We start from the raw sequence: 27,931 nt of genomic DNA on the forward strand, positions 1-27,931 counted from the left end.
TAAAGAAATGTTCAACATCTTTAGTCATAAGGGAAATGCAAATCAAAACAACCCTGAGATTTCACCTCACACCAGCGAGAATGGCTAAGATCAAAAACTCAGGTGACAACAAATGCTGGCGAGGATGTGGAGAAAGAGGAACACTCCTCCATTGTTGGTGGGATTGCAGACTGGTACAACCATTCTGGAAATCAGTCTGGAGGTTCCTCAGAAAATTGGACATTGAACTACCTGAGGATCCAGCTATACCTCTCTTGGGCGTATACCCACAAGATTCCCCAACATATAAAAAAGACACGTGCTCTACTATGTTCATCGCAGCCTTATTTATAATAGCCAGAAGCTGGAAAGAACCCAGATGCCCTTCAACAGAGGAATGGATACAGAAAATGTGGTACATCTACACAATGGAATATTACTCAGCTATCAAAAACAATGCCTTTATGAAATTCATAGACAAATGGTTGGAACTGGAAAATATCATCCTGAGTGAGGTAACCCAATCACAGAAAAACACACATGGTATGCACTCATTGATAAGTGGCTATTAGCCCAAATGCTTGAATTACCCTAGATGCATAGAACACATGAAACTCAAGACGGATGATCAAAATGCTTCACTCCTTCTTTAAAAGGGGAACAAGAATACCCTTGGCAGGGAATAGAGAGGCAAAGATTAAAACAGAGACTGAAGGAACACCCATTCAGAGCCTGCCCCACATGTGGCCCATACATATACAGCCACCCAATTAGACAAGATGGATGAAGCAAAGAAGTGCAGACCGACAGGAGCCGGATGTAGATCGCTCCTGAGAGACACAGCCAGAATACAGCAAATACAGAGGCGAATACCAGCAGCATACCACTGAACTGAGAATAGAATCCCCGTTGAAGGAATCAGAGAAAGAACTGGAAGAGCTTGAAGGGGCTCGAGACCCCATATGTACAACAATGCCAAGCAACCAGAGCTTCCAGGGACTAAGCCACTACCTAAAGACTATACATGGACTGACCCTGGACTCTGACCCCATAGGTAGCAATGAATATCCTAGTAAGATCACCAGTGGAAGGGGAAGCCCTTGGTCCTGCTAAGACTGAACCCCCAGTGAACTAGACTGGTGGGGGGAGGGCGGCAATGGGGGGAGGATGGGGAGGGGAACACCCATAAAGAAGGGGAGGGATTAGGGGGATGTTGGCCCGGAAACCGGGAAAGGGAATAACATTCGAAATGTAAATAAGAAATACTCAAGTTAATAAAAAAAAAAAAAAAAAAAGAAAAGAAAAAAAAGAAATGTCCCCAGGCTGCAACTACTTCCTGAGCAATTCCCAGGGACAGTCCTGAGAGACAGTGTTCCAAAGTAATCACCTTAGCGTTCTTCCAGTTGGAAATACAAGGAGGGATCTTCCACTCCTGCTGCTCCTTTACAGTCATCTGAAAACAGAGGAGAAGAGATGTTTTTATTACAGTCTAACTCAAAACCCAAATACAACCCTTCCCAAGGACAGCTCTACATGCACCGACACAGGACAAACAGCTGCAGCAAAATCTGTTCCTAGTATGGACTGTAGCTACAGGCGAGCTAACATGAAGAATGGAGAAGAGTTCAGATTATCACAGATGCTGGACATTATTCTTCTATACTTAAACATGGTTGGAGGAGTGGAGCAATGTGGCAGCTTTCTGATGAAGACGCACACTGTGTGAGTCAAACAGGACCTGTCCACTCCCCTGACTTTAGAGACACTCATTCTTGTAAGTACACTGTACTGTGGTCGTAACTGGGTCCATATCTGACTCGTAACGTACACTAAACCCAAGTGCAACCGTGGTGACATGTGTCTAAGGCAGAGGGACTGTAAAAGGCACCAGTGAGAAATACTTGAAATACTAGCAGGATTACCTTCCGACTAGGAGAGTGCATTACAGGTGCAGGAGGAGATGGTGGTCCCCGGGGAATTTTCTTATTAATCCTGAAGAATAAATCAGAGTGAAACAGAGCACCAAGCTTGGTTTTGTCAGTCAGTAAATGTGGCCATTGTCATCACTTACTTCACAGCATTAACACAGCATGATGATGTAACTGACACACAATTAATTAAACATGAAGCAGACAATCTAGTCACCTGGATAACAGTTTAGATAGTGAGCATCCTCATCACCTCAGCTTGTTCATGACCCATCTTCTCCTCCCCTTTCCTCCCATCCCCACCCATCTCTCCATGGGCACCACTCATTGACCCTCTGTAACTAAGTGTAAATTTGAATTTTCTAGAATTCTTCACTATTAATTCATTTCCTGTGTGTGAGGTGGGTATGCATGTGCCCTGGGAAGGATGCCGGTCAGAGAACAACTCTGCAAGAGTGGGCTCTCTCCCTTTCCGCCATGCGAGTGCAAGAACCTGACCTCTGGTCAGAGGACTTGGCAGAAAGTGTCTTTCACCTCTGAGCCTTCTAGCTGATGCCACCATCTTGAGTTTTACATATAGCAGAACCATACACTGTATTATGTGTTTCTGTCTGGCCTCTTATGTAGCGTAATTATTTTCAGACTCATCTGGACTTTAATTGGCCCAATAACATTGCAGATATTGATGAATCAATGTTCTCTTATCTCTTTGCCTGTTGATGACCATGTGGGGCACTTTTGTTTGACTCAGCAGCAGTTCACCCTTGTGAAGCCAAATACTTACTTAAATCTTGGAGGCTCCATTGGATCTTTCTGCATTTCTACCATCCGAATAACCCTCTGTTTAGCTCCAGAATTGAATGCTACTCCTTGCTGAGATGGTGTGTAACTAAAGAAAGTAGATGAAAATTAAAGGTAAATTAATTCAAGATTTTTTTGGTAGGTATTTTGTCTTTTACTACAGTCTAAAGAGACCCGACTTTCAACTTTTTGCAGAAAGTTCGGATATAAAATCACCATACATTTAGGGAGGGCAGTCATAAACAGACCAGAAAAACAACGGAGACTGACCCACAAACAAGATGTGCACTCAAGTGCTTGTGACTTCCCTTCTTTTCCTCTCCATAGCCCATCTGGAGTAAACCCCCTCAGTCTCGTGTGTCTAAAACTAGCACCCGCTTTATATCTACATTATGGGGAAAAAATTGTCAGGGCTAGAAAGATGGCTCTGCACTTAACGGCACTGACTGCTCTTCCAGAGGACCCAGGTTCAATACTCAACACCGAGGTCAGATCACACTGCCTGCAACTTCAATTCCAGAAGATCTGACTCCGTCTTTTTGGCTTTGTAGAGCACAGGGCGTGCAGGCGAAACCATACTAAATCCAAGTTTTCCTTTAAAATCTAGTTCCTATCATTCTTCACACAGTTCACTGAAGGCCCTCAACATTTAGTAACATTATAAATGCTTACTAAATATAATTAAAAATGACAAACAATTGTAGTTTGGGTCATATACCACAGGTAATAGTTTATTCTCTAAAAATCCAAATAAAAAACTCAAAAAAACCCCCTGAAAATCAAAAACCCCCAAACTGTAAACAACTATCCGAAGGTCACAACAGTTAGTATCTCTTTTCGTGAGACAGGGTCTCACACTAAGTGACCCTGGTGGTCCTACAACTCAGAGATTCACATGACTTTGCATGTGCAACCCCACCCAGCTTAAAACAGTTATTATTTTAATATGGGTATTTTTAAGAACTTCTGCAAGTAAGAGCTAATAGGCTTCAAAAGTCATTATCTAAGACAATGTGCTTGTCACTGGCTTTGTAGGCTGGTGAGAGTTGTCCAAGCCCCACCTACTGAGTCTGACATGCAATAGCTCTTCCATACCGGATATACTGAGCAGGAGCCAGCTTGTCAGCTGCACGAACTGGCATGGCCGCAGCAACCTTCTGAGACACAGACTTCTCCAAGGCAACTCTTGTCTTTTCTGTTATCTGAAATGAGAAGCATCATGTTGAGTGGTTTGGAAATTACTAAGGACATAAAGTCATCTAAAATAATCACATGTATCAACTCCTGGTTACCTCTTTAATTGCTTCCTCATCGGGCCTCTGCAGGTCTGGGTCATCTGCATTCATAACCTCCTTTGGAACCAGGTCCGTGTATTTGCTGTAAATGACCTAGAGTATTCAAACACAAGCAGGCTTAGGGATATAGAGAATGGAAAAAGAAGCCTCATTTAGTCACTGTAGATGCTAACACGTCCTTGTAGCATATTTAAACATCTAGGATACCTAGTTTTGTCGTTCAGATTTTAAAACAAAAATTGCTTAACATACATACACACATTGCTGCTCTGGCTCCTAACTAATCGCTTTCCCTTGACCCCATGCATTTAAATTATCTGAGATCTTCTACTCAAGTCTGTATCCAAATACATTCTGCCAACAATATCTTATGCATCAGTGATCTCTATTTGAGGCTCACTAGGACTTAAAATTAATGATGATATAAATTGCCTATGGCACCACTGTTTGGATTAAAACCTCATCAGAATTTAAGTCAGGTTACTAAATAATTTCCGAATTCACTGAACTAGAAAAGGCCACTGGCCTCATCCTGTTTATGTTTCTGCTTTCTGGATCAATTCTATTCACAAACTAGGAAAGGAAACAAGAACAAAAAGGTAAAACAAAACAAAACAAAAAACCCAGAATATTTTCTTCTGCAGGAGTAAGAGAAAAACAAATATATTTATATGTGTATTCTAATTTTATTTCTATCTTTGTAAGAGATATCCTGACCAGAAAGACTCAGGGAGGAAAGGTTTTATTTTGCTTCCAATTCCAGGTCACAGTCTATTACTGAGAGAAATCAAGGCAGGAACTCACCCTGCTAGTCACATTAGACCCAGTCAGGAGCAGAGACATGAATGATCCTCTGGTGTTTGCTCCCATTTAGCTTTCTTTTCTCACACAGTACAGGAACTTCTCTGTCTAGGGAATGGTGGTGCCTACAGTGGGCCGACTTCTATCAATTATCCAGATAGTCCCCCACAAACTTGTGGCCAACCCCACTTAGACAATTCCTCAACTGAAACTCCCTTCCCAAGTGATTCCGAGGTTATAGCAAACTGACAACAAAAATGAATTATCCCAGTACATAACTTGTTTTATACTCAACTTTAGGACTACTTTATGAATTCTATCAGGACCAGCAAGTTCCTAACTCATTCTCTAATAAGATAGGACCAGAGATGATGTACCACGAGTGCCTGGCTCAGAACATTCTACACAAGGTATTAATTTCTCAGAGCTATAAACTGAAATGTCTAGCTTACTGTTTTGAAGAATATAAAGGACTGGAAAAGAGGATTTAGCCCAGGTTTAACTACTGACACACGAGCCATCAACAGTGTCATCTTTTATAAGTGTTCATTTTATAAGGAACCCAGAAGCACACAATGATGAGAAGAGTAAGGATCAGTCGCACATGAGGACCACATAGCAGTAACCCACCTCAAAAGCCTTACTTCTTTTTAGGGTGGAAAAATCTATACCATCACAAACTGAAAATTCTCAACACTGTAGAAGAGAGCACTGATATTACCAAGAGTTAACCCCTTTTACACGGTAGACATTACAGGGAGCTTCTAAGTAAATGGTTTTCTTCCTGTCATGTATGTTCGATATATTCAACACTAATATTAATACAGTGCATAAGATCCATTTGCTGTTTCTTATTTGGGTATTCCAAAGTTAATAACCCTTTATCTGAGCATCAGTGAGGTTCTAGCATCTCCCAAGGCAGAGTGAAGGACATCTGAAGCGCAGGATTCCTCTGTGATAATTAACTATAAAGTCTCACATCCTACAGCCTCAAAAGCTAAAGTGCTGATGAAACTCAGCATAGCTCAGTAACAACATGGCTGGCAGGAGCCATCTGAAGCCTACCGTATACTATACCCTGAAGGTAGGAACAAACGAGTTACTCAAGAGAAAAGCAGGCCCAGGCATGGATGCACTCTCTTCTGGCCTCTTCAGGCATCAGGCAAACATGTGGTACATAAGTTAAGATATCCATATACATAAAAATAAGACATCTTTAAACCATAAAGAGAAAGCAGCAAGTCATCCAACTGCTGGGCTGACAATAGGACTGACTGAAAGGTGAGCCTCTCGACATAACCACCATGTCGTCTGCATTATGAAAACAAGTAAACAACATGGGATTTTTCTCAAGGGCAGTTGGAGTTTAGGAGGAGGAATTAAAGACATTCTGGCATTCACAGAACGTTTTTCCACAAAATAGTTGCAGAAGGATAACTACGCATGCCACGCTCTTAAGATATCACTGAAGCCCACACAGTCCTATCACAATATCCCAAGAACAGCTTCCCCACAGGTTTCTCTTATGAGTGTCTTACGCATTGTAGTTTTAAATGCACAGAGAGTGATGGCCTTACACTTTTCTCAAATATGAAGTGTTTTTCCCCCTTCTTATGCCTACCACTAACACTGGACATGGTTGTGACTCTAGGGCAGTGGCTCTCAACCTTCCTAATGCTTCGATTCTTAAATACAGTGCCTCATGTTGTGGTAACCCCAACCATACACTCACTTTGTTGCTACTTCATAAGTATAATTAAAATGTAAATATCTGATATGTAGGATGTCTACTATGTAACCCCAAAGGGATTTGACCCACAGGGTGACAGCCGCTGCTTTAGAGAGTCAAATTAAAGTCTAGAAGGAAAGAGCTACTGAAAACCTGACGTATCTTAGCATCGCTGAACCTAAGGAAATTCTCTCTCCTATCAAGGGTGAGAGGAAAGAGAACACAGCTAGGCCTTCAAAACAGTTCCTCAGCTGAGTACAGCCCTCTGCGATGAGACTAAGTGTTATGTTGTGTCTTTGGATTACTCTTTAAAGATGGGTGACAAGGGCAGTCTGTGTTACATCCAAATGAACTATTCAAATAAGAACTGGGGATGTAGCTCAGTGGTGGAGCCTAGGCTTGGCATAAGACAAAATCCTGGGTTGGATCGCCAGTACCACCCAGAAAAAGTAAAGAAAGCAAGCACCCGTGTAAGCTTTCCTCAAGTACATGGAGGGAACTTTGTCTACAGACAAAAGTAAAAGCTGATTTGGGGCCAGGGGCACAGTTCAGGTGCAGAACAATTGCCTAGCATACTTGAGGCCCTGGGTTTCATCTCTAACAAGACCAAAAACAAAACTAATTTTTTTTTAAGAGTCTACCAATTACTGCCTTTTAGAGTTTGGCAGCACTTCTGAAATACCATATAACTTTTTGGAATACAAAACAAAAACCTAAGTACAAAAGTTGTCACTGTTGGGTGTGGTCTACAGCACAGCATGGGGAGGGTAAAGGAAGGAGTGTCTGAGCTCAAGGCCAGCCTGGGCTATATGCTGAGACTCTGTTTTAAAGGGGAGAGCAGTGAGCACCAAGCTTTGATTACCAAGCTTCGCAGAACTGCAGGTACAGTTTCAAAGGTCTATTTATTTTATTGTATGTGTATGAATGTTTTGCCTGCACATATGTATGTGTATCATGTGCATGCCTAGTTCCACTGGAGGTCAGAAGAAGGCATCAGATCCCCTGGAACTGGAGTTACGTGTGAGTGCTGGGAATTGAACTCAGATCCTTTGCAAGAACAAGTGTTTGTAACCACTGAACCATGTCTCCAGCCCCAACTCCACTGTTACTTTTACATAATCCACAACGGCAAGTGGTTTATCATTTTCACAAGATGTAACACACATCACAAATATTTATCAATAAGAAAACCAAACAAAACCAATGAGAGATTACCTTGTCTTTGGACTGTCCCTGTCGAGCAATTGCATCATATTTAATTTTCCCTTCAGGATCCACCTGAATGGCCAGTGCATTCGACATTTTTTTCTTTCGCCCCATATCCAGAGGATACTGGGCCACATGGATTTCTGGGAAAGCGCCTCCATCTCCAAAATCCTGTGTATTTCAAGAAAAGAAGTACAAAGACTGTTTAGTAGAGTAGCAATTCATTCAAGCTAGCAAATCTATGCTTGCTATGAGTGACAGCAGTAAACAAAAGCAAGTCTCCATCTTGAACAGGCTATGTTTAGTGAGAAAAGGTATAAAAACAGACTGAGTGTAAGGAGCACCATGCGGATCACGCAGGTCCTGGGAAGAGGCACCGTCTTACTTCCAGGGGAGCAGCTGTGGGGCCTTTAAAGAAATAAAACACAAAAGCAGGGTTTGGGGATTTAGCTCAGTGGTAGAGCGCTTGCCTAGGAAGCGCAAGGCCCTGGGTTCGGTCCCCAGCTCCGAAAAAAAGAACCAAAAAAAAAAAAAAAAACCACAAAAGCAAAGGAGAAAGATCCAAGCTGTGGTGGAAGAGACAGTGTGTGTGAATGCTCGGCCCACAGGGAATGACACGATTAGGAGACGTGGCCTTGTTGAAGTACATCACTGTGAGGACAGACTTTGCTGTCCCTTACATGTTCAGGCAATATCCAGTGTGGCACGCAGTCTCCTGCTGCTGCCTTTGGAACAAGATGTAGAACTCCCAGGTCTTTCTCCAGCACCATGTCTGCCTGGACACTGCCATACTTCCCACCATAATGGACTGAACCTCTGAAACCATAAGCCAGCCCCAATTAAATGTTTTCCTTTATAAGAGTGGCCTTGATCCCAGTGTCTTTTCACAGCAACAAAACCCAAACCCAGACATAAGGGAAGCATTTTCTTTTTCTTTTTTTGTAAGCTAGAGGGAAAGAGAGAGAGAGAGAGAGAGAGGGAGAGAGAGAGAGAGAGAGAGAGAGAGAGTGAGTGTGTGTGTATGAGTGTGTGCATGCATGCATGCGTGCATGCGTGCTGGGACTGAAGGCATACACCACCATGTCTGGCTCCCTAATAGTTTTAAATCAACACAGTCTTTGTTGATTTACATAGACTTTGTTGATTTAAAACTAAAAAACCAAAACAAAACCAAACCAAAACAAAAAACCCCCAAAACTCTGAAGTTTGAACAACTTTAGGTCCTAAATAGATTATTTATATAATCTATTATACTCAATTCCCATTACCAAGAATGTTAGAAAAAGTGAAATTCATCAACAAGAGGATATTTACTGAAAAATAAACTCGTTTTTATAAGTTTTTTTTTTTTTTTTTTTTTCCGGGGCTGGGGACCGAACTCGTTTTTATAAGTTTTTAAAACAGAATATTTTGTTAAATCTTGGATGTGAATTTCTAGCCACAATATGCTTATTTACTGGATACGGTTGAGGTTTTTGAAAACGAACGAATCAAGTGAAAAAGCTATATTCTTGTAAATTAGGCAGAAATAAAGCCTTCCTAAGAAAAGTGCCTTCCTGTACTCAGACCATCAATCTGACACATGCTCAGAGTCACTGAGCTCTTCGACTGTAATCAGCACTTCACAACTGTAGCTGTAGCATTATGTGGTCGTTAACCCTGCCAGAAAAATCACAGCTTTTACTGTGAAAACTACAACAAAATGCCTTCTTCAGAGGACAGCCACTCCCCGCAAAGCACCCTGGCATTTTCAGATTAGCTGGCCACTCAAGTTTGATTTCCAAATGAACTGCTCTGATCCACCAGCATATATAAAACTTTGATAATCAATTAAGACTAGAAAAGCTAACAGCCACCAGATGTCAGAAAGCTCAAAAGCTTTTGTATGAAAAATGAAGCCTGCGGTCCCCACTCTTTAATCCAGGGAACCCCCCCCAACCCCCATGCCCCATCTATAACCTCTTGGAAAGGACACTAAGTACAATTATATAATGCCTGCCATCACTACCTTTTGGCTGCAGACAGGAATAGCTTATCTAGGAGGCTGGAATGCCTTCCTATCTTGTCATGTACCTCACTAATTCCAGACGGAATAAAACCAAAATCCCTAACAACATCAAGACAGGTTTCACAGTACAAAACCCAACAAAACCCTAGGCTATGTTACAGCAAGGCAGGGTGGGCCTTGTTAGGTGCTCAGTTTCTTGACCTGACAGAGTGGACAGAGGCAGCGAACGAGGAAGAGACAGTGCAGAAGGCTTTAGGCAAGACGCTGAGCAATGTTTCTATTCAAAGATACTAGCAGCACACCTGGAGGCAGACTGAAAACAGGCAGAGACCTTATGTATGAGGCAGACGTCATAACCAGGTAAGAAAGCGCTACACATGACTGGAGAGTTGGCTCGGTGTTTAAGAGCACCGGCTGCTCTTTGTGGAGAACTCAAATTGGTTCCTAGGACCCACTTTTAACACCCACTGCAAGGCCCGATTCTGATCTCCAAGGGCCCTGCATGAATGTGGTACACAGATGTATATGCAGGCAAAACACCCAGACATGTAAAATAACTTAATCTCTTTAATCTCTCATGCTGATCTTTATTTTTCGAGACAGTTTCCCTGTATAACCCTGGCTGACCTCAAACTCACAATCTACTTGCTTCTGCCTCCTGGGTGCTTGGACTATAGGAATGCACCACCATATCCAGGCAAAGGGAAGATCATTTAATACAAACATAATATATAAAAGTCTATTAGCTGCTGAGCTATCTCTTCAGCCCAGATAGGTTAAGTCTCAGATGTTTACTTTTCTCTCCAGGTAAGGAAGATGGGCAAATATGTGAAATGCTCACAGGATTCTGTGTAATCAGGAAAATATGGGTTGCTAAGGAAATTACTTCTTTGGAGACAAATCGGAGGTACAGAAAGATCTTTGCTCCACCAAATCAACCAAAGCTTAGCTTTCATTTCCTAAAAATGTATGTGTGTAACATCATGACAGGTATGTGCTAACATTCGCAAACTGGAGATTTAAAAAGCACTGACAAGAGACACTACCGGGGCTTCCCTGGAGAAGGCATCTCTTCGGAGTTGTGACATGGCATTATTTTCATCACTGACGGTGGGATAGGATGAACACAACTCAAATGCAAACCCACTCTGATTCTTCTCCTTACAAAGAGTTCAGATTTTTATTTTATTATTACTAGTGTATGTGTGACAGAGAAAGAGAGGGAGGGGAGGTAGAGAGAGAAAAAGCACATGCCCACGCCACAGTGCTTGTAAGAAAAAAGTTTTGGGAACACATTCTCTTTTCACTATGGAATCAAATTCAAAATGTCAGGTTTGTGCAGCAAACGGGCCACCTGCCCGCTCGTGTATTTGTATTGCCCTTTCCCATTATTGCTCATGTGCTGTAAGGCTTACACTTGTAAAGGTAAGCTGGCTCCTGTACACGTTGAGTAGTTCAGCACAACAAGAATGAGAAGAGTGATCACTGACCATGACAGTAAGAAGAAAGTCGTTGCAAGGAAGAACACACTTTCTCAAAGGAGCACTGCATGGCTGTAACCACCACCCTCCAGGGTTCAAACTGACCTTCCAAGTGTACAGTAGTACACTTCAGCCCAGTTACCTCTAAGAGTCTTGGAATCCAGCCTTTCCTGTATCCGTATGGGGGAGGCTCCCTTCGAGAGGAGACCAGGGAGGTCTGTCGTGATCTCTGAGATCTTGCCCTTTCTTCAGCTTCAAGTTGGTCCTGAGATAGCTGGGTAGGCGCAGGTAAAAAGCTACAGGAAATCAAAGTCGGAATTTAATTATCACGATTCAGCTATGATATTCCTTTGCTTAGCATATAGACTTTTCAATGATTTATAGAGTCATTCAATCATTACATCCTTATGGGTGGAAGGGTAAAAAACCCCTTGACTATGGCAAGGACAAATGCTTGTCTAGACTTAAAAACAGAGCTTTTTTTTTTTTTTTTTTTTTTTTTTTAAACAAAGCTGATAAGCTGCAGGTTTCTGTCTTCCTATACTTTATACAGAAGCCAACCTCCAGCACATGGTTTCCTAAGAATCCTTCCTAATTTTTGTTTAACAAGGTCTAATGAGGTAGCCCAAACTGCTCTTCAACTTGCTACCCTCTAGACTCACCCTCTAGACTTCTGAGATTATAGAGGAATTTAACACTATGCTACTGTGCTTTCCTATTGTTTTGTGTCTGTCTTTCCTTCCATTTTTTTCCCTCTGGAGACAGGGCCTCATTGTATAGATCCAGGTGCTTCCCCAGTTCTGGGATTAAAGCTCTCTAGCGGGGTTGGGGATTTAGCTCAGTGGTAGAGCACTTGCCTAGCAATCTCAAGGCCCTGGGTTCGGTCCCCAGCTCCGGAAGAAAAAAAAGAAAAAAAAAGCTCTCTAGTCCCTCTATCTTTCTGCATTATGATTAACTAATCATTTACCAGACTGAGCAACCTGAGAGTAGGAACTGCATCTTGTGCTTCTTTTGTCCCTAACTGTCCCAGCACCCTGTCTGGTAACAGGAGTTGCTCCAATATTTCCAAGAGTTTCACTCTGCCCTTTGCAGTCATGGTTTTGCAACACAGCAGTCTTCCTGCCTTTACTTAAACAAGCCATCTCAAAACCTTTGCCAAAAAATATTAAAGATTTACCAGGAATGTTCTTAAACTTACTTATTAAGGGTCTCACTGTGTAGCCCAGGCTGACCTCAAACGTTTCCCACACACCAAGCAAACAAGTGATACTCCAGCAGACTGCAGCTAGGCACTTCCTAATTCAGTTCAGTCCCCAGAGACTGAGGACTCAATACCACTGGAGTGCCTCTACTTCCAATGACAATTGGAGACTTGGCCACCAGGACTTTGGTTCCACAGACTACATATTGGGGTCCTACTGTTTTAAATATTAAATATTCTCATCAGTTTCAGAGTACAGTTTCATCAGTACAGAGGTGTGATGAGATGGATTTTTGGGTGACCAGTTCCTTTTAATAAAGGCAACAGAAGCTGGAGCATGGTGGAGACCTTAATTCAACTTGGGAGACAGAGGCAGGTGGATCTGTATGACCAGGCCAACCTGGTCTACAGAGCAAGTTCCAGGTCAGTCAAGACTACACAAACAAACACTGTCTCAAAAAACCAAAATCAAACCCAACAACAACAACAACAACAACAACAACAAAAACCCCCCAAACAAAAACCCTTTATAGAAGAGAGGTTCCTGAGCTTAGCCTATTAGTGACAGCATAAGGTATGGATGATCTCTACAGGCACAGACACTGGTACCCAACACCTTCCTCCCCTCTTTGGGTTAGATTCATTTGCTGGGACAGTTCATGATCCTAAAAAGCAAAGTAAAATGAAACAAAACAATCAATCAATAGAACACAGGCCACCAGGTATGTGGATCTCACGGAGGCATTTCCTCAAGGGAGGCTCCTATCTGGGGGATAAATCCAGCTTGTGTCTAGTTGACACACAAAACCAGCTAGTACATTTGGCTTACAATTCCAGGTTACAACCCACTGAGGGATATCAAGGCCGTGAGTGAAATCTCACACACAATCAAAAGCAAGAGTGACTTGCTTTCCTGGAGAGAAGGAAGGAGGGAGGCAAGCAGGCAGGCAAGGCACCAAATAAGATGCTTGCTTGTTGGCAGAGTGGCTTATGCTCATCTAGCTTTCTTAGACCGTTCAGGACCACCTGGTTAGGGAAAGGTGCCGCCCGTAGTGGCTTGGAGCTTCCTGCATCTCTTAGCAAGAAAAACAATCCTCTACAGACATGTCCATAGGCCGATTTGATCTAGGCAATTCTTTTGCCTGATATTGTTTTACCTGGTGTAAAGCAGTTAAAAGCTAACAAGGACAGTGGCTTTTTTTTGTTAAATCCTGGCCTTAAACTATCTTAACGGACCTGGTTGGCCTTAAACCTCAGTGATTTCTCCTGCCTGAACTATTTTCACCTGTGTATCTACTTGTCCATCTTCCCGGTATCAAAAAAATATATTTTATTCTATATATACAACCTATAGGGCAAAGCAGGACAATGAACCTTAATTCCCATAATCAAAATACTTTTAGGATTCATACTGTTATGAGCCAGGAAAAATATTAGAAGTGGGTTTGATAGGCGTTAAGTCAATGTCCTAAAATGAAGACTTCTTTTTTTTTTTTTTTTTTAAACCTTCTTTAAAATCAGACTTTTTTAGCTGAGTTCACAGGGAAAGTTTTTCCACTTGGAGCAGTTATGAGTTACATAACGTTTCGGAGGTCTCCCACTTAGCATCTTAGCTGGGAATACTTTACACACGGTAACCAGGGCAACCAGGAACAGCAAAAGTCGGAGGTGGTTCTATGTACAAAAATTCTAAGGTCCAAAGTTACAGCGCGGAGGAGCGCGCATTTCAGTAAACAGCAGCCCCTACTGCTGTCAATTAAAAAAAAATTGGTCGGTTTTTGGTCGTTTCCAACTCTGCCTTTGGCAAAAATCTTTGTTTCAGAAAAGTGTACTGGAGAAAATAAGAAGCCCAAGGCATACAAGCGGCTGGAAAGCCTCCAATAAATTGGCGAGCTTTGCTCATCAGGAATAAATAAGCCGTTGCTTCGTATCGCAAACACCTCAGCCCGGAGTCCACAGGGCGCTTAATCTGCCGCGCCGCTTACGCGAAGCACACGTGAGCTCCGCAGCGAGGCCACGTCGCGGTTCTAGGTGCGGGGAGGGGGCGAACTCAACCCGGGAAGCCCCTAAGGAAAGACCCCGGCTTCGGTGCGGCCTACTCAGCAAGGAAGCCCGCGAGAGGTTCTAGCTACGGCCTTGGCTAGGCTACTTCTGTGCCCCAGATCAGGTTATAGCCTGAACAGTCCGGAGAGAAAAAGGGAAAAGATGTGTACTCCAGACCCTTCCGTATCGAGGACCCAAATCAACAACCCACCTGGTGAGCGCCATCTTCTTCCGCTTCTTCCTGCGCAGGCCACAGCGTCGCGGGGCTATTCTTGCCCGGGAACGAGGAACCGAATGAAAAATGCTCACTGCGCAGGCGCTCTGACCGAATGGCACTCTGGGTCTTGTAGTTCTTTTAGTGGGAATTGTGGCAGCCTGTCTGTTGAAAATGGGTTAGCCAAGACAATTACCTTAACATTGGAAATACCGAACATCGGTAAACTTTACAGGCAAGAGGGTCTCTGAGTTTAACACATCAGTAGTGACAATAAAAGATATGCTATACAGTCTTAATTTGGGAAACTAATACTATTATCCAATTCCACTATCAGTATGTTCCATGTTAAGAGTATTGAATAGGATACAAAGTCTGGCTGATTGCAACTATAAACCAGCCTCCGTGCTTATAGTTAATAGTTCTGTTAACAGTCATTTATTTAAATTTTGCTTAACGAATTGATTATTTATAAAGCAGTGTGGGGGTGGTGAAAAGAGAGAAGATCCTAGACATTAAGATAAAGGAGTTTAAATGGAACTCAGCAGATGACTTGGAGCCAAAGTACAACTGAGACAGGTGAGAAAGACAATTCTTTCTTCCTGAGATACGGTTTTCCTGGGAAGCCCTAGCTGTCCTGGAAGTGTTTCGATAAACTAGGCTGGGCCTAGATCAGATACTGGCTTGCCTCTACCACACAAGTGTTAGGATTAAAGGTGTTTGCCACTGTGTTCGGCTAAATAAAGATAATTCTTTTTTCTTTTCTTTCCTTTTCTTCAGAGCTGGGGACCAAGGGCCTTGGGCTTGCTAGGCAAAGGCTCTCCCACTGAGCTAACTCCCCAACCACCAATAAAGATAATTCTTAATCTGGCAGCTGTGGCACATTCCATTAATCCCAGAGGCAGATCCTGTGAGTTCAAGGCCAGACTGCTCTACGGGGGAAGTTCTAGGACAGCAAGGCTACACAAAAAACCCTGTATCAAAAGACCAGAAACCAACTGTCTTAATTAGGTTATGCATTTCTGTGAAGAGACACCATGACAATGATAAAGGAAAATATTAAGTGGCCGATGACTTACACATTGAGGAGTACAGCTCATTATCATCATGGGAGCATCTAGGCAGACATGGTGCTGGGGGGAAAGGTGAGAGATCTGCACCCAAAATGGAAGACATCAAGGAGAAACTATACTGTCTAGCCATGGACAGAACTTGAGTATATATGGATTTCCTCAAAGCCCCGCCTCTACGGTGACAACCCGTCTCCAACAAGGCAACGCCTCTCGAGATTACCACGCCCTGCTCCAAGGAGAATCAAATCCATACACCAAGGAAAGAAACAAAACGGCAATTCTTACAAACTACTGACTTTGGATGCAAAGGAGAGACAAGTGAGGCTATGAGGACAAGGATAAAATGATTAATATAGGAAAACAGAAAGGCAGAGAACAAAATCTGGGCTGGAGGATGGGACAAAAAGGATGGATCTGTGTTCTTACAGTCAACTCTCCTTTTCCACAGAGGCATAGCATTTGGGGTCATGGAACTATGATGAGCTCTCACTGTTCAGTAGTTCTCTAGAGAACAGCAATTTTACTAGGCCGAAATTAGAAAAGTAGATCTGTAAAACTGATGGGTGTCACAGTGGGTAAAGGCTCTTGCTGCCAGACTTGACTACCAGAGGACAGTGACAGACAGATTACAAAAGACAACAGACATTCTCAGACTTCACAAACATGTTTTGGAAGTTTTACAAAAACACACATACATACACACAAACACACACACATATACAAACACACACACAGCTATCCTACATGTAACAAAAATTAATAAATATATACACGTATAATATATGTATGTTTATATCGGTGTTTTGACTCCACGTATATCTGTAACCACATGCAGACCTGCTGCTCGAGGAGCCTAGAAGATTGCATTGGACCCACTTGAATCCTAGATAGCAGATGTGTTTGAGCCACCTTGTGTTGGGAATGAGTGCACAAGATTGGTCTCTTGGACCCAATAACATTGCGTTTTCAATGACTTACCAGGGGCAATGCTTTCCTTTAGTTATGTGGGGTGTGGGATTGGTTCACATATGCTGGATTTTCATGAGTTTCCCTATCTCCTCTGGTTCTGGAATTTAATAAGTTACCCAGCTTGTCTGTGTTTGAGTCACCCACCCCAGTAGTTTATAAAGAGTAAACAAACCAAGAAACAAACAAACAAACAAACAAAAATGCAGAAGACCTAACTTCTCTCCATCTCAGTTTTAAACCCTGGATACTGAAAGGTTTTCAGAAGTTGAAGTGAGCTGACCAAGGCTGAAGAGGAGGTCGCTCACTCTGTACAGTACTCACTACTCAAGCAGGAAGACTTGAGTTCAATGCAGTTCAATAAAGAAAGAAAGGAAAGAAAGAAAAAAGAAAGAAAGAAAAAAGAAAGAAAGAAATAAAGAAACAAAGGAAGGAAGGAAGGAATGTAGAGAAAAGGTGGATGTCATAAGAACAAAGCCTCCCAGCATAGCTCTGGTGAGCTTTTAACAGCTCACTAGCATTGGTTCTTGGAACAAGCCAACTTGCTCAACAGGGGACCCCCCAGAACAACAAACACCAGTGCAGTGTGTCTGCGCTGGAGGGCGTTGCAGGTCTTGGTTGGTGGGGCCTCAAAGATACACTGGAAGGTATAGCCTGAATTCCCTGCCTGCCAAGAAGCAGAAGAGAGAGCAAATGTCAGGGTTTAGATATGCTTGGCTCAGGGAGTTGCACTATTTGGAGTCATGGTCTGAAAGACCCCCCCTTAAAAGGAGCTTAAGGTACACAACTATAAAAGTAAAAAGTAAGTCTTAAGATTCACAGACTCAAAGCTAAAACAGTCCCGGGCGAGCCCAAGCCCTGTGGGCCTGCCCTGCCCTTAAGACTAACAGATCATAAAGATAAGGAAAAAGGAATGCAGGAACCAGCTTGACTTATCAGTGCTGACTCATAGGCCATCTGGCAGGAAGGGATAAGCCCCTAGCCCTTGACATTCCAGACGCCTCAGCCTGCACGTACTCTTTTGCTGCATAACCATGCATCCGCGCCTCATTTGAATCCATCAATCAAGTCCCTGTAACCATGCATCTGCTTCTGTATGCCTGCTTCTGCTCCCCAGAACCCTATAAAAAACCATCCCCAGTCTTGCTGGGCGCACCAGTCCTTCCGAGCTGACTGAGACAAACAAAAGTACCTGTGTATCCAGACAATAAACCCTCTTGCTGATTGCATCCGGTGGTCTCAGCATGGTCATTGGGCTTGGGGATCTCCTTCCTGAAGGAAGATTCTCTCTGAGGGTCTTTCAGGTCTCGTCAGAGTAGATGTGTCACTGTGGGAGTGGGCTTTAAGAGTGTCAGGCTAGCTGCCTGGTAGTCAGTAATCTGCTAGCAGCCTTCAGATGGACATGGAAAACTCTCACCTCGTCCTGCACCTTGCCTGCCTGGATGCTGCCATGTTCCTGCCTTAATGATAATGGACTGACCCTCCGAACCTGGAAGCCAGTCCCAATTAAATGTTGTCCTTACAAGAGCTGCTTTGACTGTGACAGTGTCTGCTCACAGCAGTCAAACCCAGCCTAAGACAGACGTTGTTTTCACAGGACTGGGGTATCTCGGTGATAGGCCTGATGAAGCTTTTGTTTGGAAGACTGGATTGGGGATCTTTGGACTTGGAAAGCAGTGGAATGCTTTAAGTTCGGCTTAGAGGGCTATCTCAGTAGGAATATGAAGACGTGGTTCCTGAGAGGGATTTGAATCAGGCAGAGCTATCCAAGAGGTTTCAGTGGGGAAGAACTTCAGTATGGGGCCTGAGGACTGTTTTTTTTGTAGTATTTTGGTGGAGGACATGGCTGCTTTTTGCCCTAGTTGGAAGAATGTGGATGAGGCTAAGGTTTGGACACTCAGATTCGTGGCGGTGAGGAAGGAGATCTCAGAAATGCCCATCAGAGACGTCGTACTCTGCCAACATCTAAGGAAGACCATTTGAAATATGCATAGCAAGCTTACAAAGGAGAGAAGTTAAAACATTGAGATTGAATAGGAAAGGGGCACCAGCACATTAAACATAGGTGAATCCTGAGTTAACCCTATGGAACTGAACTGAGACAGTGTCAAATTTTGGCAAGGTACTACCGAGCGAGGAGTTTTAGTTCCAGGCACCGTGATACATTCCTTCAATCCCAGGAGATAAAGCCAAGCACATCTCTGAGTTCAGGGTCAGCCAGAGAGAGCGATTTGGAGCTGTAGAAAAACTTAAATGCAGGCCAGGTGGCACACACTTTTCATGCCAGGAGATGGGCATATGGATCTCTGAGATCAAGGACAATGCCCAGAGCCAGATCCATGACAGTCAAGCTTAGGCAGCGAAGGAGTTGGGAAAGAGGAAGCCTTGGTAGAACTTGTGGTAGAACAAGGGGACCATGTTGCAGCCCCTTCCTGTAAGCAGCAGAACTTGTGAGCTTTGGCCATGTGGCTCTGGCTTTGTAGTCAAGAAGAGAAGTGCTCAGGGGGGAAACTTGATGCCGGTCATCCGGAGTTAGGAGATGAGGGGCGATGATGAAGGGAGCAGCATGGCTGAGGTGAAACCATCCTGGAAGTGTTTTCTGAGAACACAAAGGAGCTGTGTTCTCCAGATAGGCAGGGTGGTGCCTGGAGGCAAGCTTGTGTTGCACCTGACCTCGGTAATGGGTGAGTCACCCAGGTGGTACTTACTGGTTTTGAGAAAGGAGGGTGCTGAAAACCATTCTCTGGGAGCTTTCCTGACCTAAGTGACCCCACTCTCTGGTCTCACAAAAGTCCAAGCATGGGGCGCCGTCCCCAAGGGGTCTGAGGGGAAACCCTCAGGGAATTTCAATCTACAGGGGGGAAAAGCAGGAAAATGAAAGTGGGTGGGAGGATCAGCTGGTGTTCCCCTACAGGGCCTGGGGCTAAGTACCAGAAAGCAGTGTCCAGGTGGCACAGGCCTTGCAGAAGACAGACGCACCTTGGCTTTCTACAAGCTGCGAGCCTAGCAAATGGTCAGCCATCTCCTGAAGGAGACTAGAGAGGAAAGATTCAGCTAAGTGCCAAGTGCCCCTTTCTCACCCCTCCTTATACTTGTGAAAACGAAAAAGGCCTGTTCTGGATGTGTCTGTGACACCTCTAGAACTACCTAAACTGCCAAGAGATTGACAAACGGCTGTCAAGCACAAGAGCCTCATTCACACGGTACAGGTAAAGAAAAACACACAGACGAACTTCTCAACCTGACAGGATTCTTCCAAATCCGTTGCTTTATTCTTAAAGGAGTTCCCCACCCCTACAAACGGCGCCCACCCTATTCGTCCCTCCTCCCATCCCCACCCCATCTCCAACACCCACCCCCGAAACAAGAGTTGAGAAGAAGGACATCAAGAGTTCCAGAAGGAGGGTGTCAGAAAACCTCTGGGGACAGGGATCTCCCTGCGCTGCAGACATTTGTCCAAGAACTGCTGCAGACGCACTACAGAGCCCATCTGTCCTGAGCTGGTGATGGCTTCAATTCTGGGCAGGTAGTCCTCTCTGATGACCAGGACCAGCTTCCAGAACTGGACCTGGTACTGTTTCACGAGGGCATTGCCACACACCTCCAGGAAGTCAAAGAGGAGAGTGGCTGTCACATGCGGGAGAGGCTCCAGGTTCAAGACCTGTGCCAACCAGCGCCAGCCATGCTGTAAGCCGTGAGGGTGAGCCTCCTGCCGGTCTCCATATGGCCACTGGAGCTGGATGATGGCGGCATAGAAACGGATCATCCCGGACATCCGTTTCAGAAAGTGGTCCTGTTCCTCCACCTTGGAATCTGTCACTCGGTAGCCAAGCATCCGTCCATAATCCTCCAAAGCCATCCCTTCCTTGAAAGCAGGGTGGAAAGGAACGGAGTAGGGACACTGCCTGTGGAGCTGAGCGAGGATGAGGTCTCCCACTCTGGGGTGGAGCATCCAGATCCCAGAGGCGACGGCCGCAATGGGGAAGGCAGCTTCGGGGTGAGAGGCCACTTCCGACTCACCTTGCTTGACCAATTTCTCTGCCACTTTGTACTGGACAAAGTCCAGCCCCTGAGGGTGAAGACTGACAGACACGGGACGCCCACCAGATTGCACAGGCTGTCCAGAGAGCAGGCTGTGGAGTTTGTCGAAGACCTCCTTGAGCTTTGAACCTGCGCTGCTGGAGATCTGGCTCACTGGGATGGTGGCTGCCTTCTGCAAGTCCATCTTGATCCTTCTATCCTGACTGTCCTTGCTGCTGCTCAGGTCCTCAAAGGCCAACTCGCATTTGGCAGAAGCATCCTGAAGTCGCTGGTACCAGTGCATGGTCCCATCCTGGACCCGCAGCTGCGGGTCTTCCTTCTCCTGAGTCCCTTCTGGGCTTGGGCTGGGCGCAGAGGTCCAGGCAGGCGCCCTCGGGCCCTGGGGGCCCTGTGACTCCTGTCCCTTGATGTGGGCCTCCTCCTCCTCCTTCACTTCGGTGGCTCTGGAGATCTCCTGCTCTAAATGGAAGAGGAGGTCCCTCATTTCCTGCAGGGCTCCCTCAGCCCCAGCTTGGTTCTCTGCTGTGGGATAGCCAGTGTCCAAGGTGGTGGGAAGGAGTCCTGAGATGAAGCCGCACAGCTGCGTGCCCCGGCTCTGGAAGGCAGACAGGTCCACGTTCAGGAGGTCTCTGTGCTGCTGAACCGAGGCCTCCAGCTGCCGGTTGAGCCGCAGGACCTCCTCTTGCACGGTGTACAGGCTTCGTACACTGACCTGGCCTTCCTCCACCGGTAGCCGCTCCTGCTCTGCCTGCTTCTGGCGCTGCTGCTGCTCTGCCTCTCCAAGCTTTAGGGCGAGAAGCTTGGCTCTGAGGCCGTGCTCAGCTCTCAGCTTCCTCTGACGGCCCAGGGCTTCTCTGCGACCTTTCTCCATCATGTCCCGGAAGTCCCGGAAGTCCTTCTGCAGCTTCTGCTCCCTCAGCTTGTCAAACCTCTCCAGTTGTTGGCATGCCATCTCTGAGAAGGCTCGCACCTTCCTCTCTTGCTCCTCCTGCCGCCGCCTCAGGCCCTCTGCTGCTCTCCTTCTGCTGGCCAATTGGTACATTCGGAGGCAGGCCTCCACTCCGATGGCTGGAGAGCACTGAAGCGCTATAGGGTCTGTGAACGGGGACTCACGCGTGCTCTGGGTTCCACTTGGTCTTGAGGGTGAGGGGCTTTGCGGGGTACTCGTGCGGGGAGACTCGAGGAGCGAGGGTCCCTGCAGGCCTGAAGCAGATCCAGAGGAGGGTGAATTATCCGAGGGAGGAGCCTCGTCTGCAGAGTGGCCTGAGCTGTCGGGTGGGATGTCATCTACCACCCAGGCCAAGTCAGAAGAAAGTTTGGCAAGAGAACTGCCTCCTTCTAGGGAGCTCCTCAGCCCCTCGGCCTCTAGGTGCAGGCTTACTCGGCTGGAGTCACGGAGCGCCCTCAGCGTTTTCCAGCAGCGACCACCCGAAGGCCTTGACCTGGGAACGAATGCAATTTTAAATCCTCTTTTCATTTTAAACCTATTTTGCAAAGGAATGTTGATCAAAATTTCTGCACAGGAACTTGGCTGTATAGCTTAATAAAAAATTTCATCCTATCATTCCGCGGAATGTTGTTTTATATTAAAAAAGAGAAAGAAAGAAAGAAAGAAAGAAAGAAAGAAAGAAAGAAAGAAAGAAAAGCAACATCCTACCTGGTGGGCACCGGCACCATCTCCTCTGAAGGAGGTCCAAGACAAGTAAGAAGGACGATCCTTTCTCACGAGATAAGACTTTTTCTCGGTTGTCCGGCTGCCCTGGAACTCTTTGTAGAGACCCAGTAGGCCTAGATCAGCTATCCCGCGCGCCTCTGCCTCCAAATGAACTCCAAGGCAGGAAGGAGAGAGTACTGTGTCTGGGACTGGACAGAGCTTGGGTAGATATACCTTTCCCCAAAGACCCGCCTCCACAGCGACGCCCCTCCTCCAACAAGGCCACACCTCGCGAGACTACCTAGCCCTGCCCGAAGCAGAATCAAATCAGGACAACAAAGAAAGAAACAAAAGGGCAATCCTTACAGCCCACTGGCTTGCTATGCTAATGAGAGACAAAAGAGCATACAGAGGACAAGGTTAAAATGATTCCTGTGGGAAAAACGGAAAGGCGGAGACCAAAACCTGGGCTGGAGGATGGGACAAAAGGAATGGATCTGTGCTCTGACCAACAACTCTCCTTTTCCACAGAGGAAAGCATAGCATTTGGGGTGGGGACAACACGATGAGCTCTCACTGTCCAGTGGTTCTCTAGAGAACAACAATTTTACTAGGCCGCAATTAGAAAAGTAGATCTGTAAAACTGATGGGTGTGACAGTGGGTAAAGGCTCTTGCTGCCAGACTTGACTACCAGAGGACAGCAGGGTCAGACAGAGAGCCAAAGACAACAGACAATCTCAGACTTTATGCACATGTGTGGTAGCTTTACAAACACAGACACACACACACAAACACACGTAAACAGAAACAGACACAAGCTTATGCTATATGCAACAAAAATTAATAGAGATGTACAAATATATATATGTGTGTGTATGTATAATATATGTATGTTTCTATCAGTGTTTTATCTCCACGTATTCTGTAACCATATGCAGACCTGCTGCTCTAGGAGGCTAGAAGAGGGCTTTGGACCCGCTGGGTCCTAGAAGAGCAGATGTTTCTGAGCCACCTTGTGAGTGTTGGGAATGAGTGCACTCGACTGTCCTCTCAGACCCAATAACATTCCCTTCTCAATCACTTACCACGGGCAACGCTTTCCTTTAGTTATGTGGGGTGTGGGTTTGCTTCACTTTTGCTGGATTTTCGTGAGTTTGCCTATCTCATCCAGTTGTCGAATTTAACCAGTTACCTAGCTTGTTTGAGCCACTCACCCCAGGTATTTACAAAGAGCAGACCCATAAACAAACAAAAACTCAAAAGACCTAACTTCTCTCCATCTTGGTTTTAAACCCTGGATACTGAAAGGTTTTCAGAAGTTGAAGTGAGGGGCTGGGGATTTAGCTCAGTGGTAGAGCGCTTACCTAGGAAGCGAAAGGCCCTGGGTTCGGTCCCCAGCTCCGGAGGGAAAAAAAAAAAAAAGAAGTTGAAGTGAGCTGACCGAGGCTGAAGAGGAGTTCACTCACTCTCTACAGTACTCACTACTCAAGCGGGAAGACTTGAGTTCAAGGCAATTCATTTAAAAAATGAAAACAATCAAAGAAAGAAAGGAAGGAAGAAGGAAAGAAACAAAGAAAGAAAGAAAAGGTGGAAGGCATATAATCAAAGCCCACCATCATAGTTCCGTGGAGACTGTGGATTGAGGATCTTTGGACTTGGAAAGCTGTGGAATGCTTTAAGTTCGGCTTAGAGGGCTATCTCAGTAGGAATATGAAGACCTGGTTCCTGAGAGTGATTTGAATCAGGCAGAGCTATCCAAGAGGTTTCAGTGGGGAAGTACTTCAGTTTGTGGTATAGAGACTGCCTTTTGGACTATCTTGGTGAATAACATGGCCTCCTTTTGCCATAGTCAGGAAAGTGAGGATGTGGGTAATATTTAGAGTCTGTTTGCCTTGACAAAGCAAGTCTCAGAATTTCCCATCATAGTCTTTGTTCTCTGCCTATATCTCATGGAGAGCATTTGCAATATGCATAGAAAGGTAAAAGGAGAAATATAATATATATAATTCAAGTATTTATTAATTGATTTTAAATTGAGTTCAAGGATAGTAAATTAAATGAAGAGAGTGGTGAAGTTGTTACAGGATCCTACCCAGCTACATTCAGGTCCAGGCTTGTTGATGCACACCTTTAATCCTAGGAGATACAGCCGTGGAGGTCCCCAATTTCAAGGCCAGGCAGAAACAGTAAGTTCCAGGTGTCTCTTCATTAACCATTATATACTGCAAAATGAAAATGAAACAAAAGAAAACAAAACAAAAAAGAAAAGAATCACTTCTCTCACATAGACAGTGTTGATAGCAGTTGTTGTCTCTGGTCACCAACATCTGTAATTAGAAGGCAGGTTGATTACATCTGTAAGGAAACCTGGATTCCTGTGCAGACCCCTTAGTGCTGCTCTAGAAATTTGGCAAGCATTTGTCATTGAGCTAGGACAAGGAAGTAGGCTCACATAAGAATATTTACATTTGGGCTTACACAAAGTACAAGGTAAACAAAACAGAGAAATATGTGGCAATCCTTTTATCTTGGGCATCCTGATAAGACCCTACATACAGTGACCAGGGGACTTTGTTTTTTGCCTGGTTTGATCACATTATTTTTTTCCTTCTTAGACTACTCTCTCTTTGATCTAAGAACTTGTCTTTTCTTTGTACGGACCTAGAATGGTATAAAAGCAGACTGGGTAAAAATAAACCTGCTTCAGCCTCAGTTATCTTACAGTGTTGTCTAATATCCTTTCCTTCTTAGTCCTCACTACCTCCCTTGACAAGCTGTTGATTGAGGGAGCTGGATTGGTCAGATTCCACCCTAGGCCATGGGACCTCCCCAGCCATAGCCATTTGACCATGTGCACTGTACCACATAGGACACTAGCATGAGGCTCATGCAACACTCAGGGCAGAGTCCAAGAAGCTGAAGGTCAGGCCATCTGAGTTCTTCAAGGGTTCCAACTTCCTCCTCTATGCTGTCTGTTGCTTGCAGCTGCCCAAAGATTCCAGATGTATCCTCGAGTTATCTTAAATACAGTGAAAAACAATGCCTGGAATAATGAAAAATCTCCATCACAAGATTACAAGTTTTATTGTACAAGGAGCCGAGCTACTCTAGGGACAGTGATGACAGTTACCAAGCTATAATAGAGACACCAGGGACTGTTACAACTATCCTTTACCATGCTAGGGAACATCACCAGAAAATAAAAGACTATAACTCAACCATTGCGCTCTGTGGCCATGACCTCCAAGAACAGTCAGAGTTGTTGGTTCATTTGAGGTTCGAAACAGGGTATCATTCTATACTCTGAATTTTATTCCGTGAAATGAACTGTGTAGTCCAGACTGTCCTGAAACTAGAGGCAAAATTCCAAAGTCCCAAGTGCTGGACTTACAGAGTGACATGGCCAACAAACACTCTTCTTTCCTCCGTTTAAGAGATGAGGAGATGGGGTCACAGAGATTTCAGTCCCTCCGAGTGTCACAGAGCTGACAGATATTAAAGGCAGGCTTGTCTGATTCCACACAGTTATCATTTGCTCTTAGACTTAAGACATTTTTATTAAATTTGGTAAATTAAAATGTTGATAAGGTTGGTCTGAGTACAGAGGTGTCTGCAACTAACTGGTTATAACCAGTTACAAATTTCTTGCTGGATGTGCTGCCCCAATCCCAGAACTCAAGAGGCAGATAATAAAACCCTCATCATGAAATTGTTTGGGTGAAAAAGGTAATTTCCTCATTAATATCATTACCATTAGGGAAGTATATATAAAGAACCTTTATTTTGGAAGGAAGTTTGCCAGTATTTATTAAGTACTTGAAAATATTCATTTCCCTCTACCCTGGGTTTGCAGACAGGATTTTCCTATGTAGGTCTGGCTGTCCTGTAATGTACTTTGTCGACCACACTGACCTTCAAGTCAGAGATCCACCGGCCTGTACTTCCTAAGTGTTGAAATTAGATGATATAGCCTCTTTTTTTTTTTAAGAGGGGGTCTTGGCTACGTTGGCAAGCCAGGGCCTGAATGCCTGAGCTCAAGACCTTGTCCTTCCTGAGCTGCCACAGTCCCAGACTACAGGTGGGCACCAGTCTTCAATTAAACTTAAAACAAAAACAAAAACAAACGAACAACCTCTCAGCAGTGCTTATAATGAAGACTGTCAAGCATGCCTATTGCAGCAAACATTTTAGCTGTGTTTGGAGAGACTGAAGAGTTTGGCTCAGTGGGAAAGATGGCTTGCTGCTCTTCCCGAGGACCCAGTATTTGCTTCCCACTGTAACGGGCTCCAGATCTTAGCACAGCTGACTTCATGGTGGAAGTCTCATGCAGGCCTCATCACTGTGCAGAGACAGCACCACCTGCCTAAATGAAAACATGGAACTAATCCACCCAGTGCACAGTTCTGGGAAAGTCTCTCAATGTACTCACCTTGCTCTTGGGCTTCTGTCCTTTGGCTTCTGGCTGTTTTCCTCACTACAGTGTGTCAACCCAGGATGTGGTTTTGAACTGAAAAGCTCCTGAGGAAAAGCTCAGGCTACACTAAGAGACCAGCCCTCTCCCCAATGGGATTTTCCACTTTTGATTTTTGTAATTTAGATACTGCCTGTGTTCCCTGTACTTAGTTAGGTTAAGGATTTATCTCTTGTTGAGTTTTCTCAAAGAACCAACTCCTTGTTTTGTTGATGCTTTCTATAGTTCTTTTTGTTTCTGCTTGGTTGATTTCAGCCCTGAGTTTGATTTCTTCCTCCTGTCTATTCCTCTTGGATGTATTTGCTTCTTTTTGTTGTAAAGATCTCAGATGTGTTGTAATGCTGCCAGTGTATGATCTCGCCAATTTTTTTATTGAGGCACACAGAGCTATGAATTTTCCTTTTAAGCACTGCTTTCATTGTGTCCCATAAGTTTGGATATGTTGTCTCTTCAGTTTTCATAAATTCCAAAAGGGCTTTAATTTCTTTATTTTTCCTTGACCAAGATATCACCGAGTAGAGCGTTGTTCAGTTTCCATGTGTATGTGGGCTGCCTCTTAGTTTTGTTGATATTGAAGACCAGTCTTCATCCACAGTGTCAGATGTAAAGCATGGGATTCATTCGATGTTGTTGTGTTGGTTGAGGCTTCCTTTATGTCTGACGATATGGTCAATTTGGAGAAGGTAAAATGATGTGCTGAAAAGAAATGATATTCATTTGTTTAACGAAACATTCTTTAGATAACTGTTAAATCCATGTGGTTCATAACTTGTATTAGATTCAGTGTGTCTCTGTTCAGTTTCTGCTTCTATGATCTGTCCATTAGTGAGATGGGGTGTTGAAGTCTCCCACTATTATTTTGGGAAGTTCAGTGTGTGTTTTGATCTTCAGGACCATTTCTTTCAGAAATGTGGTTTCCCTTGCATTTGGGGCATAGATGTTGAGAATTAAGAGATCAACTTGTTGGATTTCTTCTTTAATGAGTTTGTAGTGTCCTTTCCTACCTGTTCAATAACTTTTGATTGAACATCTATTTTAT

General features: G+C 44.4%; 1 protein-coding gene, 1 long non-coding RNA gene and 1 pseudogene across 2 annotated transcripts in view; 1 reads left to right on the top strand and 2 right to left on the bottom strand.

The window, feature by feature from the left end:
* The window catches only part of Snw1 (SNW domain containing 1), a 24,086-nt gene extending 9,331 nt beyond the window's left edge, over positions 1-14,755 (bottom strand). Inside the window, exons 1-8 of the mRNA NM_001109279.2 lie at positions 14,684-14,755; positions 11,371-11,524; positions 7,749-7,910; positions 4,001-4,096; positions 3,804-3,910; positions 2,692-2,796; positions 1,902-1,971; positions 1,367-1,432 (exon numbers count right to left, since the gene is read on the bottom strand). Coding sequence (NP_001102749.1) covers positions 1,367-1,432; positions 1,902-1,971; positions 2,692-2,796; positions 3,804-3,910; positions 4,001-4,096; positions 7,749-7,910; positions 11,371-11,524; positions 14,684-14,697 — 774 coding nt within the window. The 5' untranslated portion in view covers positions 14,698-14,755. The remainder of the gene's footprint in view (positions 1-1,366; positions 1,433-1,901; positions 1,972-2,691; positions 2,797-3,803; positions 3,911-4,000; positions 4,097-7,748; positions 7,911-11,370; positions 11,525-14,683) is intronic.
* LOC134479240 (uncharacterized) lies at positions 11,520-17,954 on the top strand. Its single transcript, XR_010052312.1, has 2 exons — positions 11,520-14,686; positions 15,467-17,954. It is a non-coding gene; the product is annotated as an uncharacterized LOC134479240 (long non-coding RNA).
* Positions 17,955-20,110: 2,156 nt separating this feature from the next.
* Positions 20,111-22,243, bottom strand: Gle1-ps1 (GLE1 RNA export mediator, pseudogene 1; annotated as a pseudogene).
* Positions 22,244-27,931: the final 5,688 nt, after the last annotated feature.

Source organism: Rattus norvegicus, chromosome 6 (genome assembly GCF_036323735.1).
Source record: "Rattus norvegicus strain BN/NHsdMcwi chromosome 6, GRCr8, whole genome shotgun sequence".
Taxonomy (NCBI): Eukaryota; Metazoa; Chordata; class Mammalia; order Rodentia; family Muridae; genus Rattus; species Rattus norvegicus.